Consider the following 12,660-nt stretch of genomic DNA (forward strand, 5'->3'; position numbering starts at 1 on the left):
CTGAAGAGTTCAAGGATCTGAATATGAGGAGGCTTGGAATTACTTTGTCAAGTTGCAGAAACTATCTTGATCCTGCATCCCAAGCAAGAGGAAAAATGCATAGGGAAGGGTTGCAAACCAAACTGGATGAACAAGCATCTAAAACAGGTTATTAAGAGAAAGCTGAAAGCCTATAAGGAATGGAAGGTGGGTTGGATCAGCAAAGAAAGCTACCTCTTGGATGTCAGAAAGTGTAAGGAAAAAGTGAGAACTGCCAAAAGCCAAGCATAGTTGGACCTTGTAAAGGAAATTAAAACCAATAGTAAAAGGTGTTTTTAGCCATATAAATGAAAAGAAAAGAAAAAGTGACCCCCCAGGCACTGAGGATGGAGTGGAGATCAAAGATAATTCAGGCATGGCCCAATACCTAAACAAATACTTTGCCTCAGTTTTTAATAAGGATAATGAGGATCTTAGGATTAGTGGCAGGAGGGCTAATGGAAACAAGGATATGAGAGTAGAAATTAACTTATCTGTGATGGAAGCCAAATTCAAACAAATCGGGGGCCATGCACTTAGGGACTAACAACAATAACCTGGGGACTTATTATTTGGAAGTGACAGAGAAGGAGAAAGACCTCGGTGAATTGCTTGATCTTAGGATGACTATGAGATGCCAATGTGATGCAGCCATGAGTGTCAATGTGTTGCAGGTCACATTGGCAGAGGCACTATGGGGTTTTTTTGCCTTTCTCTGCAGCATGGAGCACGGGTCACTTGCTGGCTTAAATTAGAGTAAATGATGGATTCTCTGTAACTTGAAGTCTTTAAATCGTGGTTTGAGGACTTCAGTAACTCAACCAAAAGTTATTGGCCTATTACAGGAGTAGCTGGGTGAGGTTCTGTGGCCTGCGATGTGCAGGAGGTGTGACTGGATGATCATGATGGTCCCTTCTGGCCTTAAAGTCTATGAACCTATTAGGCTGGATATGTTTGCTTGCAAGCTTTATTCTTCAGAAAGTGGGCAACTCAGGATTGCAAACTAGCAGACACGCCTGAGTAGATATCACTTCACCCTTTGGGAGATGTGACAGGGTCAGGCCAGATGGCTACAGGAGAGTGTTAGAAGGCAGATATATTAGTCCCAGATTAAGCAGGTCCATTTTCCCTGGGTAAGGTAACAGGGACAGTTCCAGAACAAGAAGGAACTTGCTGGAACAAATTCAGGCAAGCTAATTAGGACACCTGGAGCCAATTAAGAAGCTGCTAGAATCAATTAGGGCAGGCTGGCTAATCAGGACACCTGAGTTAAAAAGGACCTCACTTCAGTTTCTGGTATGCGTATGAGGAGCTGGGAGCAAGAGGCACTAGGAGCTGAGAGTGAGATGGTGTACTGCTGGAGGACTGAGGAGTACAAGCATATTATCAGACACCAGGAGGAGGATCCTGTGATGAGGATAAAGAAGGTGTTGGGAGGAGGCCATGGGGAAGTAGCCCAGGGAGTTGTAGCTATCACGCAGCTGTTCCAGGAGGCACTCTAGACAGCTGCAGTCCACAGGGCCTTGGGCTGGAAACCAGAGTAGAGGGCAGGCCCGGGTTCCCCCCAAACCTCCCAACTCCTGATCAGACACAGGAGGAGTTGACCTGGACCGTGGGTTCCACCGGAGGGGAAGGTCTCTGGGCTGTTCCCCGACCCACATGGTGGATCAGCAGAGTCTGCGGGGATTGTTCTCCTTCCTTTTTCCCAGGCTGGCCAATGATGAGGTTAGCTGAGTGAACGGCAGGTTTGAGCCACTAGCAAAAGTGGCCAAACTGAGGGCTGCTGTGAACCTCTGAGGCAAGCAAATCCGCCAATAAGCGCAGGACCCACCAAGGCAGAGGAGGAACTTTGTCACAGAGAGCATTAAAAAATTCTACCACAAGTTACCAGAGGACTGTAGACAAGAGTTTTCAGTAAGACTGAAGAGGGTAAGTTGGTCACCAGGACTGCCCTTCAAAACAGTTTGGATAGCACAGATTTAGCTGCTTGAACCATGGTATCAGCCGTTTGTATGAGAAGGTGTTTATGGTTACAGTTTTCTGGGTTACCCTAAGAGGTCCAACAGACTGTCCAAGACCTCCCTTTTGAAAGCCCTTCTCTTTGTTTCAGAGAAGAGGGATGACAGGATTCATAGCCTCATAGATTCCAGAGAGAAACTCAAATTGCTTGGAATCTAAACATTCAGCAATGAAAAGAAAGCAATTTCATACACAGCAGCCATTCAGACACCAAAATTTAGCTTCTCAATTCCAAGATCCACCAGGGGAAAAGGGCAGGGGTTATAGGAGTCTCCCTTCACTGCCATCCTCTTCGGCATCAGTGGGCTCATCCCATCCAACCCTCACTTCCAAAAATACATTTTGAAGGGATAGCTGAGGATAGTGTACCACCTACTTTAGTTTCTTCTGTTCTCCATCTTTTATTTACCATTCACTTATCCCACTTCCTAAGTGCTCGGTCCTACATAACATCAGATCAGTGGATCATAAGCATGGTGGAATGGGGATATGCCATCCAGTTTATTTCTCCACCCCCCCCTTCCCTGTGTCCTCTTCAGGAACCACTCTCATGAGATTGCCGTGCAATGGGAGATCCAATTTTTTCTTCAGGCAGAGGCCATAGATGTTCCATTGTGCCTCATGTTACCAGCTTTGCCTGTTACTTTGGAGTATGCTCATTTATTAGGGTTACTCTTCAGGGAGGAGGGGCGTACTGTATGTTTATCAATGTACTGCTTGTATCATTTGTGTTCTCATATGGAGCTCTACTTCTCCCTGCTGCAAGTTCCCTCCCAATAGAGCTATCCTGCAGGACCTAGGTTCCCCAGGGCTAGGTTCTTCCAGCCCCAGAATCAGACTCACACACATTAACAGAGCGCGTCTGAGAGGACCAGGTTAATCAGCACTTCCAAGCTGACCCCTTAGATGTCCCTGGCCTCAGTAGGCTGGGTCGAACAGAACCTCCAAGCTGATCACACAAGTCAGGGCAGAAGGCTATACTTAGAGAGAGGTGGAGGTAGCTGAGGGTCTGGAGTGCTGGAGACAGGCAGAGCCCCCAGCATAATCAGTCAGGAAAAGATGAAGTCGCAATGGAACTGATTCAGATTTTGGATCCAGGCATCAGAACACTTACTTGAGCATGAATAGTGTTTTTTGCGGAGAAACAACAATGGTTCAAGGGAAAACACTAGATTTGTTTATGTGTAAACAATGGAGTATACCAAAGTTGTTTTGTTCAGGCTAGACATGGGAGCTGATCATTCCTGGCTTTGGGTGGTGTTCCTTGAAGGGAGCTCACAATGCAATTAGGGAGCTTCACTATTTTGATTACCAATAAAGGATTTATTACGAGAATTGGTCTGATAACTACTGAGCTTGGTGTGCAATGCAGTTGAGGTTAGGGGAGTTTCCTTAATTCTGTCATCCTTATCCCAAGGGTTTAGGTGTGTCTCCCACTGCCTTTTCATAGCTTTTTGTAAGTCTTTTTTCTGATTGGTTTTGGTTCAAGCAGAGGCGGGCGGGGTGGGTCCTTTCGTGAGTCAGACAGGCTGGGTACTGTACCCTGGTTCCCCAGGAACACAGAGCTGCTAGGTAACACTCAGAGGAACAGGCTTCTATTCCAGCTGCTTCCTGTTTCCCTAAGTGGTGAATGGTTGCCATTATCAGTTCACAGTGCTCCTGTTCAGTCTGCCAGCTGCTCCTATGATGTTCACAAAGTGCATGGTGGTGGTGGTGGCAGCCTGTCTTCGAAAATTAGGTGTCCATGTGTTTCTGTACTTGGAGGACTGGTGGATCAGAGATTGGTCTAAGGCTCAAGTCCTGTGTAGCCTATCCACTGTCCTGTCCACATTCTGTATTCTGGGTTTCCTAGAAAATCAAGACAAATCCTGAAAACCCTCCTGGTGGTCACAGATGTGTCTTTTCTGGGTTGGGGAGCTCATATGGGGTCCCTACAGATGCAAGGTCTTTGGTCATGTAGGTATCTAGATTCTCACATAAATGTCAGGAAGCTAAAAGTGCTATGCCTAGCCTGCTTGGCCTTCCTTTCCCACATAGTGGGAAAAAAATTGATCAATTCTGACACATAATTCAGTGACCATGTGAAGGGTTCATGTTTAGTTCATCCACCTGGAAACAGTCAGGGCATACCCTGACTGTTGTGTAGGAGCAATGCATACATTGCTCTATCCAAAAACATGGGCCGGACATGGAGCATAAGAAGTCAATTAAAGGACAGTAACCGTGGGAAGCTTCCTTGGCCTGGGCTCAAGGCCTGAGAACTAGAATTATAGTAAATAAAGGCTGGTAAATAAGAATATTAATCAAAGTCATATTTCCTTTGTTGTGTCCTTTTGCGGTTGAAGTATGTAATGCGCAGGGGGGGAAAGATATAATAAAAGGGAAGGTGGAAAGCTGACAGGCAGCAGCCCGTTAGCAGACCAGCTCGCTTGCTTGCTAAAAGCTGTGTTCCGTCTTGTCATTGAACCGCCACAACCATGTTTTCCATAAACAGACAAGGAGGAACACAGTTAAATCAACTCTTCCAGGAAGCAATCCATTTCTGAGATTTTTGTATAATCCCCCGAAGTGTTTTCAAAAACGGTTTTCAAAAAGAAAATGCCATCAGTTCTGTTCCCGGGGAGGGCTCAGCCCAGGCTCACTGACAGATGTTTTTCTCGTGTCCTGGAAGAATTACCTCCTGCAAGCCTTCCCTCTGATTCCTTTACTGCCCAGAGTCTTATTCAAAATAAAATGAGACCATGCTAGCTACATCCTTATAGTACTAGTGTGGCCTCCTCACCGCCTGTATTTGATCCTACTAACCTTGTCGATTGAGCCTCTGTCTCTCCCATTAGATCCAGACATAATCTCCTGCGACCAGGGGCATCTGCTTCATCCCAACCTCCAAGGTCTCTAACACTGTGGATGCTTCATGGCTCATACCCTTTGAAAAGTTCTGCTTGAAGAATGTGCAAAAAGTGCTTCTGAATAACAGAAAACTCTAAGCTAGAAACACTGACCTCACTAAGTGGAAGTGCTTCTCCATTTGGTCTCGTAGGAGAGATGAATCTCCAGAGTAAGCACCCTGCACCTCGTACTGGACTATCTTCCAGGTCTAAAAAAAAGTTTGGCTATTAACTCAATCTGGGTGCATCTGGCAGCTATTTCAGCCTTTCACGTCTGGGTGGATAATAGATCCCTTTTCTTCAACGCCAGCATCACCTGATTCCTAAAGGGTATGGCCAAATTGTACCCTCAAATACGAGACCCCATCCCCTCCTTGGGATCTGATTTTAGTCCTAACAGAATTGATGGTACCTCCCTTCAAACCCCTTGTAACTTACTTTCTCCTCTGTGAAGGTGGCATTTCTGGTGGCAATTACCTCAGCCAGAAGGGTGGGTTAGTTGAGAGCTCAGGTGTCAGAACCCCCCATATACAGTTTTCCATAAAAATAAAGTTTATCTCTGCCTTCACCTGACATTTCTTACAAAAGTAGTCTCTAATTTTTGTGTTAAACAAGCAATCTATGTATCCACATTTTTTTCTGAAATGCCATACACTTAGAGATGAGGAAAAGCTTCACTTCTTGGATGTAAGAAGGGCTTTAAGTTTCTACCTGGAGCATGCTAAATCTCTACAGATCCTCTACACAATTCTTTTTAGCAGTTGCAGAGAGAGGTAGGGGCCCTCCAGATTCCATTTAGACAATCTCATCCTGGATCTCTTGTGCATGGTCATCACTCCACACTTTCATAGAATCATAGACTTTAAGGTCAGAAGGGACCATTATGATCATCTAGTCTGACCTCCTGCACAAGGCAGGCCACGGAATTTCACCCACCAACTCCTGTAACAAACCTCTAACTTATGTCTGAGCTACTGAAGTCCTCAAATCATGGTTTAAAGACTTCAAGATGCAGAGAATCCTCCAACAAGTGACCCGTGCCCCACCCTGCAGAGGAAGGCGAAAACCCCCCAGGGCCTCTGCCAATCTGCCCTGGGGGAAAATTCTTTCCCGATCCCAAATATGGTGATCAGCTAAACCCTTAGCATGTGGGCAAGACTCACCAGCCAGACACCCAGGAAAGAATTCTCTGTAGTAACTCAGATCCCACCCCATCTATCGTCCCATCACAGGCCACAGGCATATCTACTGCTAATAGTCGCAGATCAATTAATTGCCAAAATTAGGCTATCCCATCATATCATCTCCTCCATAAACTTATCGAATTTTGTCTTGAAACCAGATATCTCTTTTGCCCCCACTGCTTCCCTTGGAAGGCTGTTCCAGAGGTTCACTCCTCTGATGGTTAGAAACTTTCATCTAATTTCAAGTCTAAACTTCCTGATGGCCAGTTTATATCCATTTGTTCTTGTGTCCACATTGGTACTGAGTTTAAATAATTCTTCTCCCTCCGTGGTATTTATCCCTCTGATATATTTATAGATAGCAATCATATCTCCTCTCAGCCTTCTTTTAGTTAGGCTAAACAAACCAAGCTCTTTGAGTCTCCTTTCATAAGACAGGTTTTCCATTCCTCGGATCATCCTAGTAGCCCTTCTCTGTACCTGTTCCAGTTTGAATTCATCCTTCTTAAACATGGGAGACCAGAACTGCACCCAATATTCCAGATGAGGTCTCACCAGTGCCTTGTATAACGGTACTAATACCTCCTTATCTCTACTGGAAATACCTCGCCTGATGCATCCCAAGACCGCATTAGCTTTTTTCACGGCCATAGCACATTGGCGGCTCATAGTCATCCTGTGATCAACCAATACTTCGAGGTCCTTCTCCTCCTCTGTTACTTCCAAGTAATGCGTACCCAATTTAAACAGAAATTCTTGTTATTAATCCCTAAATGCATGACCTTGCACTTTTCACTATTAAATTTCATCCTATTACTATTACTCCAGTTTACAAGGTCATCCAGATCTTCCTGTATGATATCCTGGTCCTTCTCTGTATTGGCAATACCTCCCAGCTTTGTGTCATCTGCAAACTTTATTAGCACATTCCCACTTTTTGTGCCAAGGTCAGTAATAAAAAGATTAAATAAGACTGGTCCCAAAACCGATCCCTGAGGAACTCCACTAGTAACCTCCTTCCAGCCTGACAGTTCACCTTTCAGTGTGACCTGCTGTAGTCTCCTCTTTAACCAGTTCCTTATCCACCTTTCAGTTTTCATATTGATCTCCATCTTTTCCAATTTAGCTAATAATTCTCCATGTGGAACTGTATCAAATGCCTTACTGAAATCAAGGTAAATTAGATCCACTGCGTTCCCTTTGTCTAAAAAATCTGTTACCTTCTCAAAGAAGGCGATCAGGTTGAATTGACACGATCTACCTTTTGCAAAGTCATGTTGTATTTTGTCCCAATTACCATTGACCTCAATGTCCTAAACTACTTTCTCCTTCAAATTTTTTTCCAAGACCTTGCATACTACAGATGTCAAACTAACAGGCCTGTAGTTACCCAGATTGTTTTTTTTACCTTTCTTAAAAATAGGAACTATGTTAGCAATTCTCCAGTCATACAGTACAACCCCTGAGTTTACAGATCGATTAAAAATTCTTGCTAATGGGCTTGCAATTTCATGTGCCAATTCCTTTAATATTCTTGGATGAAGATTATCCAGGCCCCCCCGATTTAGTCCCATTAAGCTGTTCGAGTTTGGCTTCTACCTCGGATGTGGTAATATCTACCTCCATATCCTCATTCCCATTTCTCATCCTACCATTATCCCCAAGCTCCTCATTAGCCTCCTTAAAGACTGAGGCAAAGTATTTGTTTAGATATTGGGCCATGCCCAGATTATCCTTAACCTCCACTCCATCCTCAGTGTTAAGCAGTCTCACTTCTTCTTTCTTTGTTTTCTTCTTATTTATACGGCTATAGAACCTTTTACTATTGCTTTTGATTCTCTTTGCAATGTGCAACTCTACATGGCTTTTGGCCTTTCTCATTTTATCCCTACGTGTTCTGACCTCAGTAAGGTAGCTTTCCTTGCTAATCCCTCCCATCTTCCACTCCTTGTAGGCGTTCTGCTTTTTCTTAATCACTTCTTTGAGATACTTGCTCATCCAGCTTGGTCTACAACTCCTGCCTATGAATTTTTTCCCCTTTCTTGGGATACAGGCTTCTGATAGTTTCTGTAACTTTGACTTGAAGTAATTCCAGGCCTCCTCTACCTTTAGATCCACAAGTCTTTCAGTCCAATCCACTTCCCTAACTAATTTCCTTAATTTTTTAAAGTTAGCCTTTTTGAAATAAAAAGCCCTAGTCACAGATCTATTTTTGTTTATCCTTCCATTTAGTTTGAACTGAATTAGCTCATGATCGCTCGAACCAAGCTTATCCTCACTGCTCATGAAAACCAAATCTAAAATGGCATCCCCTCTTGTTGGTTCAGCAACTACTTGATGAAGGAATCCATCAGCTATCGTATCCAGGAAAATCTGAGCCTTATTATTATTACTAGCACTTGTTCTCCAGTCTGTATCTGGGAAGTTAAAGTCTCCCATGATCACACAATTCCCATTACTATTTACTTCTTTAAAAACATTAAAGAGGTCTCTATCCATATCCAAATTGGATCCCGGTGGTCTATAGTAGACCCCAAGCACTATCCCAGGGGAGGCTCTAGTAGCTTTCTTCCCCAATGTGATTTTTGCCCAGACAGACTCTGTCTTATCCATTCCATCACTTCTTATTTCTTTACAGTCTACCTCATCATTGATATAAAATGCTTCTCCACCACCTTTGCCTTTATTTCTGTCTTTCCTAAACAGCACATACCCTTCAATACCCGTACTCCAGTCATGACTACTATTCCACCATGTTTCTGTTATCCCTATAATATCTGGTTTCACTTCCTGCACCAGTAGCTCTAGTTCCTCCATTTTGTTACCTAGGCTCCTCGCATTAGTGTACAAGCGTCTTAATTTTTGTTTATTGGCTTTGCTCACATTCTTTACCCAATTGGGCACAGACATTCTACTGCCAATATTACCTATTAGATTGATATGTACACTGCCTTTCTGCCTTATGTCCATTCTCCAACCCACAGCTGTATCCTTTCTTACTTTGTTTTCTTCCCTCTCAAAGAGAATCTGGCGTGGAGATTACCTGGACATCTCCCAACCATCTCCCCTGAATTCCTAGTTTAAAGCTCTCTTGATCAGTTGTGCCATCCTCTATCCTAGAAGTCTGTTTCTCTTCCTACTCAGGTGAAGTCCGTCCCGAGAGAACAGTCCTCTGTCCATGAACGCTTCCCAGTGGCCATACATCCCAATGCCCTCTTTATAGCACCACTGCCTGAGCCATCTGTTGAGCATCATAATCTTGTCACACCTCTAGGAACAGGTACTATCCCACTGAAGATAACCTGACCCTCGATTTCCTCAAGCATCTTCCCCAGCCTGGCATAGTCTCCCTTGATACATTCCAGAAAGAATCTAGCCGTATCATTTGTTCCCACATGAAGGACAATCAATGGATTCTTTCCCGCTCCTGTTAGGATCCTCTTCAGCCTCAGGTCCATATCCCATATCTTAGCACCTGGCAGACAGCACATCCTTCTGTTCTCTGGGTCAGCTCTTGTTACAGGCCTGTCTATTCTTCTCAGTAATGAGTCCCCAATCACATAGACCTGCCTTTTCCTGGCGATGGTGCGATTCTCCAGTCTATCCCCTGTTCCATCTGGCCGCAAGTCCTCTCGATTTCTATTGTCCCTTGCAATCCTCTGCAACCCATCCCGTATCCTCCTGGGGCTCATATTTGGTGTGGTTATCTCCATTGACTCTTGCCCTCTTCCAGTAGGACTATCTGCTCTACTCTTCTTCCTTGGCCTCTCAACTTCAGTGACCACCTGCTGTGCCCCTTATTCATTTTCCAACTCTGCAGACCTGTTCCTGAGCTCTATTTCTCCTTCACTGGCCTGTCTTTTCCTCTGCCTGGTTCTCTTAGTCACATGCTTCCACTGTCCACCTTCCTCACCCAGCAGTATCCCCTCAGAGTTCTTCAGTCCTGCTTCCATCTGAAAGTCTGAGCTTTTCCCTTCAGCCTCCTCATGTCTTTGGTCCATCATCTGCTCGAACCCCCTTCTAAACTCAGCCAGAGTCTCCACTTGCATCTCCAATCCTCGGATCTTCTCTTCCGCCAACTCTATCAGGTGGCACTTCATGCAGACGAAATTCTTTTCAGGTACCCCCTCCAGGATCATGTACATGCCACAGCTTCTACATCCAGTCATCTTCATTGTGTTTTCCACTACTTGGGTCACTCCTACTACTGCCTCTGTGTCTGTCATAACCTTCTCACCTATATCCTATTAGTCGGGGAAACACAAACCAAACCAAAACACCACCACCCACAGCAAAACAAACCCCCAACGAGCACGAAAACACTGCCAGAACACCACACACTCTCTTCACTAGCCTGTCTGTTCCTTTTCCCGGCTCTTATTCTTCCCCCCAAACTCCCCTTACAGACTCCCACTCAAACTCCCCTGTTTACAGCTCTGATTGCTGGCTCCTGTGCTGCTGCAGCTGTCTGTGCTGCTGCCTGACTGGCTGGCTACCGATATAGGACCCCTCATTATGCCAATTCCCATCAGTCCAGAGACAATGGCAGTTTCAGATGGGATGTCTTGCAATAACTGTTAAGATAGATTCTGAACTCAACTCCCTGTGTGTTTGCTTCTGAGTCACTTACAGTGGAATTGACATGTGCAATCACTTGAAGAAGAAAAACAATTACCTACCTTTCTGTAATGGTTGTTCTTTGAGATGTGTTGCATGTGTGCTTTTCATGACCTACCCAACCTGACCTCTGTTCTGGAGTCTGTCTGATACAAAGGAACTGAGGAGGACAGGAGTGGCTCCACTCTCTTCTATCAGCACGCAATAGTGCACGGCAACAGAGGGCACTCGAGCCACTCCAACAGGTACTGCTGAGGGAAAAAAACCTCCAACTTCTGTGCACAGGGCACACACACCCACCTACAGTGGCATGGACATGTGCAATACATCTTGAAGAACAACAGTTATGGAAAGGTAGATAACCATTTTTTACAAATGTGTACATTCTGCAAATCTATACATTGGCAATAATATATTGATATGTATGAAGTTTTTGTAGTATTTTTCCCTCTAGATGTGGCGAGAGTTGGATGCCAGAATCACAGATACTGCAAATGAATCAAAAGATAATGTGAGATATTTATACACACTTGAAAAAGTATGTCAACCGCTTTATAACTATGATCTTGTAAGTATACCTTTTGTGATTCTCAGTACACAGTTTAAATAGTCATGTAGAATGCATAGAAAAACTTCAGGATAGAAAGTAGTAGATAGTAAACTTTAGGATAGAAGTAATTTTCTTTGTGGGATGTTCTACTTCAGAAAATATATTTTTTCTAAATTTTTGTGTAACTTGTTATTTTTAAACCATTAATATATTGGACTAGATGCAATGAAATATTAATTACTGTACCTTTTTGCATAGAAATTAAGTCTAACTTCCTATAAGGTCCAAACATTTTTTAAATTTGTATTTTATTAACAATTGTGAATGTCCATTTTGTCTTTCTTGGAATAGTTTATACTTTTTAAGGAGCTAAAAGAGAAAAAAATACATTTATGTACACTACAAAGATCATATAATTAAATTTAGTGGTTTTCCTTAAAAATTCAGCATGTGCCAACAATAACCATACAATTGTATCCAAGAAACCACAGTTTCTCTAATACATGATGTGATGGGTTGGATCACAGAAAACCCCTTGGGAACTGCTGACTGATGTGCTGAGACTACTTCCAACCTGTTTTCCTTGCCAGTTTGAGCCAGACATGCTAACCTGTTACAAACCCAGACCCAGGTCTGAACCACGTCCCCCACTGAAAACAGCTTAAGGAGTGTTCCTGTCTCTAACACTCAGATGCCCAGCTCCCAGTAGGGTCCAAACCCCAAATAAATCTGTTTTACCCTGTATAAAGCTTATACAGGATAAACTCATAAATTGTTCGCCCTCCATAACACTGATAGAGAGATATGCACAGCTGTCCCCCACCCCGCCCCGACCCGGTATTAATACATACTCTGGGTTAAATAATAAGTAAAATGTGATTTTATTAAATACAAAGGGTAGGATTTAAGTGGTTCCAAGTAATAACAGACAGAACAAAGTGAATTACCAAGTAAAATAAAATAAAAAACGCAAGTGTAAACCTAATACAGTAAGAAAGTGATTTCAGATGAAATCTCACCCTCAGAGATGTTCCAGTAAGCTTCTTTTACAGACTAACCTCCCTTTAGTCTAGGTCCAGCAATCACTCATGACCCCGTGGTTACTGTCCTTTGTTCCAGTTTCTTTCGGGTATCCTTTGGGGGTGGAGAGGTTATCTCTTGAGCCAGCTGAAGACAAAATGGAGGGGCCTCCAAGGGGCTTAACTAGACTCTCTTGTGTGTGGAGACCCCCTTCTCTCTCCTATCCAGAATTCAGCTCCAAGGTGGAGTTTTGGAGTCACATGGGCAAGTCACATGTCCATGCATGGCTCAGAACTTTACACATGGCAGCCATTGTTCACATGCTACTTTGAACATCCTCAGGTAGACTTCTTATGTGGATTGA

The 12,660-nt window shown here is 43.7% G+C and overlaps 1 protein-coding gene across 1 annotated transcript in view; it reads left to right on the top strand.

Moving 5' to 3' along the window:
- DNAH8 (dynein axonemal heavy chain 8) overlaps positions 1 to 12,660 on the top strand; it is a 577,557-nt gene that overhangs the window by 52,191 nt on the left and 512,706 nt on the right. The window contains exon 8 of the mRNA XM_074949111.1: positions 11,181 to 11,294. Coding sequence (XP_074805212.1) covers positions 11,181 to 11,294 — 114 coding nt within the window. The remainder of the gene's footprint in view (positions 1 to 11,180; positions 11,295 to 12,660) is intronic.

This window comes from Natator depressus, chromosome 3 (genome assembly GCF_965152275.1).
Source record: "Natator depressus isolate rNatDep1 chromosome 3, rNatDep2.hap1, whole genome shotgun sequence".
Taxonomy (NCBI): domain Eukaryota; kingdom Metazoa; phylum Chordata; order Testudines; family Cheloniidae; genus Natator; species Natator depressus.